We start from the raw sequence: 6997 nt of genomic DNA, 5'->3' as shown, positions 1-6997 counted from the left end.
TGTAGCCTTCAACGGCGGTGGTGCGACGAGCTTCAACCTCCGCACCACCGTCGACCCTCTTCTCTCTTTCTGGCGGTCATCCGAGCCTCTTCTCTGATGGTTGTGGCACTGGTTTCGCGGGTTCAGTTTCCGAACTAGCCTCTCGTTCTGCAGCGTTTCATGAGATCTTGTTCGGGGTGGATCTAGCTTTTGGGTTGGTGGGTGGTTACAATCTAGATCTGTTTTGGATTCCTGGATCTGTTTTGGATCCTGCAATGACTAAGCCTTTTATTAATGCAATTTGAACATCAGGCTTTCGTCGTCTTGTTTTTTACCCGCATTCTTTCAGTTTTGCTTTCGTGGTCATCACAATTATTGCTGAAGTAATATGCATCTTGGTTCAATCAGTATTCAGTTTCTTTATTGTCAAATTGTTGTGTGGGATTTGAGTTATTTAATGTGTACAATTGTATTATATAGTATGAAATATAATAAAATTTATAATATTTTATTAGCATGATGCCGACATAAAAGCCTCTAGTTGAAATTTTAACCTCCACCCTAATTTGTTTTTTTCATTCATTAATATGACAATCTCTCGAGTGTTTTTAAATTTTTAAATTGATTTTTGGGGCATTGTCTCAATATCCCTATGCTTTAGTTTAGAGCTTTTAAAATGACTCTTTCATGGCTAATCTTGTCAAATTTGGTATGAAGAATTTTTTAACTTCTCATGATTCTGTGTATGGTTATTTGGTTAGTTTTATATGTTGGTTAATTTTATATGCCACTGGATTCTGTGATGTTTCTTATATCGAAGATTCTTAGAGGTGCATATGCTAATTACTTGTCATGTTACTTTGAATATGTTTCGACGCAGGTTGGGAAGGCACACTATGAGTTAGTTGATAATTTAGAAGCTGATCGGGCCTTTAGTCTTGCTCGTCAAATTGCACCTTATAGTCCTGAAGGGATGGATATATACTCAACCGTCCTTTATGTGAGTTGACATACATTTTCTTTGTAAAAAGAAAACCTATCTCTTTGTTTGCATAATTGAGGCTACATTATTTTGACGTTGATGCTATTTATGTTAAATGTTTCTTGTTTGATGATTGTCATTTACAAATTACAAAATAAGCTTGAACATTGATAATTATATATGGCTTAAAACGCATCTTCTAATGTGCGAGCTTATGCACCAAAGCAAGCTGTCTTGGTTCCTACTATTTATGATTTCTATATCACATTGGTGTATATTTGCCTCACATGATATATCTGCATCTGAAACCTTTCTGTAAATATGCTGATGATAATATTATTTTGCTATTCAAACACCTCAGAATGTGCTTTGTCAAATTTTAGATTTAGTGTTGAATGCCTCAACCTTTTTCTTCTATTTAGCTTTGTTGTATTTCACTGTTCTTTTCAAACTAATCATTTATCCTGGTTTATTATTTCTGTTAAATGTTGTGGCAGGTGTGCCATGGGAAATTGCTACAGCCTGCAAAAAGATCATGAAACTACACTGAAAAATTTTCAACGAGCAGTTCAACTGAATCCAAGATTTGCATATGCACAAACCCTTTGTGGGCATGAGTAAGAAAATTGTCCTTTTCGTTAAGGTACACGTTCCTACTACTTGATCTGTCTCGTAACTCGTTGCCATCTGCAGGTATGTTGCACAAGAAGATTTTGAAAATGGGATCAAGAGCTATCAGAGATAAAGATAAAGATTTTTAACCATGATACCACAGATATGAAAATTGTTTCTTCTATCCTTAGAATTCTGATTAATTTTCCTTTCCCTAACACTTCTTTTTATTAGGATGATAATTAGTTTGATCACAATTACTTATTTCAAGCTATTGGTTAAATTGTGCACAATTTATAAAGGCGTCTGGAGCATATATTTTTCGCCCTAATGGTTCATCAATTCCCATCAACTTCAACGAGAAGGTAAAATCGTATGTATGCTACTTGTGCTCAATTACCAATTTTTGGTGTAACAAGAGATTAATGAGTTTTCATTTTTGAAACATTTCAGTCTCCTCTCACAGTTTTGCGAGGACCAATCGTGCATGAAGTCCATCAGCAAATCAATTCATGGATATACCAGGTAGGTAGTATTCATCGATAGTTTAGGCAACTTTCTAGATTCTTTCAAACATATATGGTTATTTAGTACATAATATATAATAGCACAAGTATCATAGGCAGAGAATTGTCATGAATTACAGTTAAGAAAACAAATATAACTTGGAATCTGTTAAGAGGCATGCAGTAGGCTTATTCTTTATTGTCTCTTGTTGAAAGCTCTGTATAGCTATATCCATAAGAGCATGTAATCATGAAAAATTTGTTGACATCAGGTTGGACCTATACCGATTGACGATGGAGTAGGCAAAGAAATTGCAACTGAGATTAAAACAAATCTATCAAGCAGCAAAACCTTCTATACTGATTCTAATGGACATGATTTCATCGAACGGGTATGTCGAACAGGTTTAACAATTATTTTCTAGTTAGAGTTTTTCTATGACAATACTAAATACAATGAGTTTTTAACTTCTATGATGATGCATACTTGTACAGGTTCGAGACTATAGAAAAGACTGGAACTTGGAAGTGAATCAACCTGTTGCTGGAAATTATTACCCTGTATGTTATGTTGATTGTTAAGCCATGTGTATCACAATATCATACATTTATACACATGAAGAAAAAGTCTTTCAAGTTGTCGATTAATGAATTCTATATTCTTGTTTCAGATCAACCTTGGAATTTACCTAAGAGATAAAAGCAAAGAGTTTTCTGTATTAGTAGATAGGTCTGTGGGTGGTTCCAGTATCGTAGATGGACAATTGGAGCTAATGGTTCATAGGTTTGTTACGCGCTTATGCTCATTATGTATCACTCTATATTATACCAATCAAATAACTTATTCAATTTTTTTACCCTTTTATGTAGGAGGTTACTTGTTGAATATGATTCCAGAGGTGTTGCAGAGGCACTAAATGAAACAGTTTGCGTCTCTGATAAGTGCACAGGGTTAACAGTAAGAAAATCCACCTAGTCTGTGAGTTATTACACGGCAAGGATCATAGTTTTATTATTGTAATCTGTAGGATCTTGGCTAGTTGAATTTATTGTAATCTGTAGGATCTTGGCTAGTTGAATTTCTATGCAACCTTGTGAGATAACACTGATTTAGAATAAATGTGTATACTAGTGCTACCCCATGATGTTGGTGTATGTTTTTTATTAGAACTGATGTTGGAAATTTATGTAAGGTTGTGCATTCTGTTATTGTTCTATAATCGTGTATAAAAAAAATTAAAATATAGAGAGAATTTAAATGGGGTGAACCGATTTAAATTCTAAGATTTTTGACTCTTGTTAGCCTTTTTTAAATGGGATCAACAGATTTAAATTAAAAGATTTTAGATGGGTTCAACCGATTTAAATTAAACGATTTTAAATCGGGTAAAGGGGGCTGACTTAAAATCAAAGACACTTTTTAAATCGGCTACCTATAAGTCGGATCTTAACCCGATTTAAAAAGTCAAATTCACCCGATTTAAAAAGTGTTTTCTGCACTAGTGTGGGGTGTGCAGATTAAATCCAGGCCATCTGATTGAGATCTTACGATCTTGATTTAATTACAGTGTGAAGCAACATAGGTCAAATGGATCAAATCAAACAAACAGGGAGGCGAGGGTGCACGCTATGGTGTGCACCCACACGCATGAGATTAGGGGCGCCTATAAATAGGCTAACCCCATCAATTCCTTTCATACCCACATTCCTCTTTCTCTCTCTCCTATTATCCTCTCGTTCCCGACTCCTTCTTCTTCTTTCTTTTCAATTTTTTTTACGGCTTCTTTCTTCTTCCTTCTTCTTTCTACATCCTTCTTCTTTCTTTTTGATTTTTTTTATTATTAAAACAACAAACAAAAAACCAAAAAACCGAAAAAACTATAAAATCCTAGATCTAAACTACCTATGTGATTGATTTTGTGACTTTGGGTTTGGATTGATGTTGGATATTGGTGTGTGTTGTGGGATTTGATTCGGTTTGGTTTTTGAGGGTGGTGGTGATGTAACCGGTTGTGGCTTCGATTATTTTGAAGGATATGGTGCTGTTTGTGTGGTTCTTGGGTATTGGTTTGAATGTGATGTTTTCTTTCTATGGGTTTTTGATTGGATTTTTAAGATGTGTGGTTAGTTAGGGTTGTAGAATCAGTGACTGGATTTGTGACTCTGTGACAGTGTGATGCTGGTTGTCGTGTGAAAACTGTGTGTTGCAGGTGAATTGTTTGTCCCTTTGCTGATTTCCTCTATTCTCTTTTAAATCCAAATTGCATTTTAAAGATGAAAATTAGTTTTAATGAAAATTGAAGAGAATTGAATGGTAATGAAGAGGTTGGACGCGTTTTGGCTGAGAAAGGAAAGAAAGAGTGGACTTGAGTTGATTGTGGCGCAGAGAAAAAAAAAGAAAGACCCCGGACAAATATTTTTTGTACCTATTGGCACTTTGGTTTTTTGACACTAATTAATTCAAAAAAGGAAATGAAAAATAATAATAAAAAAACTAATTAAAAATTAAATTAAATTAAAAACCTAAATAAAATATGGAAATAAAAACTCAAAATAAAGAGAGAAAAAGGCTTGACTCGAAACCAAAAAATGAGGTATTTTAAAATACCTCTCTGCTGAAATTTTGACCGAAAAGTCAAAGACTAATCAGGGTCAGACAGTGTATGAATGTAGGGTCTTAGGTCAAAAATTGGGGTATGACACATGCCCCTATTAAGTTTCTTCGTCCGAAGAATTGAAGATGAAATCTTTGATTTGATGGACCAAAGAGACTTAAATATAAAAAGTACACCAATTTTGGACCTAAGATGCTGTGAAATGCTCATGATGCAATTATGAATGCACGACGGTAAAGATGGTTTGACTGGGATGAAGAACACAAAGGGATACCCAAGTTCGTTAAAGAAAGGGACCCGACTCCGCTGGGGAAGTGTAGTTTCACTGGGGAAAATGATTGTCCACTATCTTGTTGATAACTGATATGAAGACAAATGAAAGGAAACAAAAACTTGAACAGACACTGGGAATTTTGGAATATATTTGTAAACTGATGGTTTGTAGAAACTGACATACTGGGGATGATACTTTTGACATTCCGTCATCCGACAAAACGGGGAACGACACTTGAGAAAATAGAAATTGAGTGGCATCTCGTCATCCGACATATCGGGAGATGACACTGTTTACATTCCGTCATCCGACAAAATGGAGAATGAAACACTTGATATTCCGTAATCCAATAATCCGGGGAATGACACATTTGATATTCCGTAATCTGATAAGCCGGGGAATGAAACACTTTTTTATATTCTGTAATTCGATAAATCGGGGAATGAGACTGTTGACATTCCGTAATCCGACAACGCGGGGAAAGACACATTTGATATTCCGTAATCCGATAAATCGGGGAATGACACATTTGATATTCCGAAATCCAACAATCCGGGGAATGACACATTTGAGATTTCGTAATCTGACAAAGCGGGGAATTGAAACACTTGAGATTCCGTAATCCGACAAAGCGGGGAATTGAAACACTTGACATTCCGTAATCCGACAAAGCGGGGAATTGAAACACTTGAAATTCTGTAATCCGACAAAGCGGGGAATGATACACTTGATAAGATAAAGGTTGAGTGAGGACCGACCTGAGAGAATACAGCCAAATAAGACTTTGAGTGACTAATGCAACCATGTATGAATGATGTGGTGTATATGTTGTGTATGAATATGTGAAAGTATTGATGTATGAACGTATGAACATATGAATGTAACTTGTACGACTGTATAAACTGTATGTGACAGGTGGACTCCGTGAGACGAGACAAGGACAAGTAAGATGGGGAGGGGATTGACGTTACAGTACAAACACTCAGCAAACTTCCTTAGAGATGATACTATCGTGAACCAATTGAGCCGTTGACGGGGTAAAGTCAGGCACAAGGTAGCAGTTGATGTTCCTGGGTATAAAGCCCATTGTTGACCAAAAGTCTGGAAGAAGTCGCCATTTGTAAACCGGCGCAGAATGTACTTCCATCGGCATGCTTCAACAGTCATGTTTTTTGTTTTTTTTTTCTTCTTTTGAAAATCCCTAACTTTTGCCTGGACCTTCCTTTCAGGTTTTCAGTCCACCGGGAATATATTCCTTTTTTGTGCCCCTAATTTTTGCCTGGACCGCCCTTTCGGGTTTTCAGTCCACCGGGACGCTCTCTATTGTCTAAGCCGCCTTTTCAGGTTTTCAGCTTAGCGAGCTCTTTTTGTATTTTTTTTGTATTTTTGGACTGTGACAGCATCTTGCTCAAGGCAGAAGTCTTCTCCATAGTGCTTAGCCATGTTTCTCTTTCGGAATATAACCGTTCTCGAGGCGAATGTTGACGTACGCTTCATCTACTCAAGAGTTCAAAAAGAGTGTGTTTGTTTTTTACACTTTTCAAAAGATGTAAGAAAGAGTTTTGTATTTTGAAGAAATTTTGCTTCAATTATTGCAATCAAAAATTGAAGAAATTTGTGAATAGAAATAAATGAGAATTCCAAGTAAATGGCACGGGCTCAAATTTGATGAATTGAGTGGTGACCTACCAATGGCATGGCTCCACGGATCTTTGAAAAATTTGGAAAATGGTAAATATATGGAAGGTACATTGAACATAATAACCGTTATATTCTCTAACAACTTTGAATGTCCCTGTTTCGAGTCTTTGAATGCCCCTGTTTCGAGTCTTTGATTTCCCCTGTTTTGAGTCTTTGATTTATGGACGCTTTGAATCAGAGGTTCTTTTGATAGATGGATGCCCCAAGCTTTGAATTGGAGGTTCTTTGATAGCATGTATGCCCCAAGTGGACTGTGCTGACTGATGCAGTTACTTGTCATGATCCTTAACTGCCCCAAGTGGACTGTGCTGACTGATGCAGTTACTTG

At 36.3% G+C, this 6997-nt stretch overlaps 1 protein-coding gene across 1 annotated transcript; it reads left to right on the top strand.

Moving 5' to 3' along the window:
- The first annotated feature begins 655 nt into the window (after positions 1-655).
- LOC146915577 (putative alpha-mannosidase At5g13980) lies at positions 656-3288 on the top strand. Its single transcript, XM_085721383.1, has 9 exons — positions 656-688; positions 800-879; positions 1459-1578; positions 1845-1938; positions 2027-2098; positions 2352-2471; positions 2575-2640; positions 2751-2863; positions 2950-3288. Exons 1-9 carry the CDS (start codon positions 656-658, stop codon positions 3053-3055), a joined length of 804 nt encoding a protein of 267 aa, XP_085577509.1. The 3' UTR covers positions 3056-3288.
- The last annotated feature ends 3709 nt before the right edge of the window (positions 3289-6997 follow it).

Source organism: Medicago sativa, chromosome 6 (assembly GCF_051527215.1).
Source record: "Medicago sativa cultivar Bolivia chromosome 6, Bolivia_mono, whole genome shotgun sequence".
Taxonomy (NCBI): domain Eukaryota; kingdom Viridiplantae; phylum Streptophyta; class Magnoliopsida; order Fabales; family Fabaceae; genus Medicago; species Medicago sativa.
Note: the sequence above shows the minus strand (reverse complement) of the source record. Positions and strands in the feature narration are given on the sequence as shown.

Excerpts from the sequence above, each read along its gene's own strand:
- LOC146915577 (XM_085721383.1), top strand. The coding sequence starts at position 656 with ATGACTCTTTCATGGCTAATCTTGTCAAATTTG. Across the intron at positions 1,579-1,844 it reads CAAACCCTTTGTGGGCATGA|CTATTGGTTAAATTGTGCAC; the intron begins GTAAGAAAATTG and ends ACTTATTTCAAG. Across the intron at positions 2,472-2,574 it reads GACATGATTTCATCGAACGG|GTTCGAGACTATAGAAAAGA; the intron begins GTATGTCGAACA and ends ATACTTGTACAG.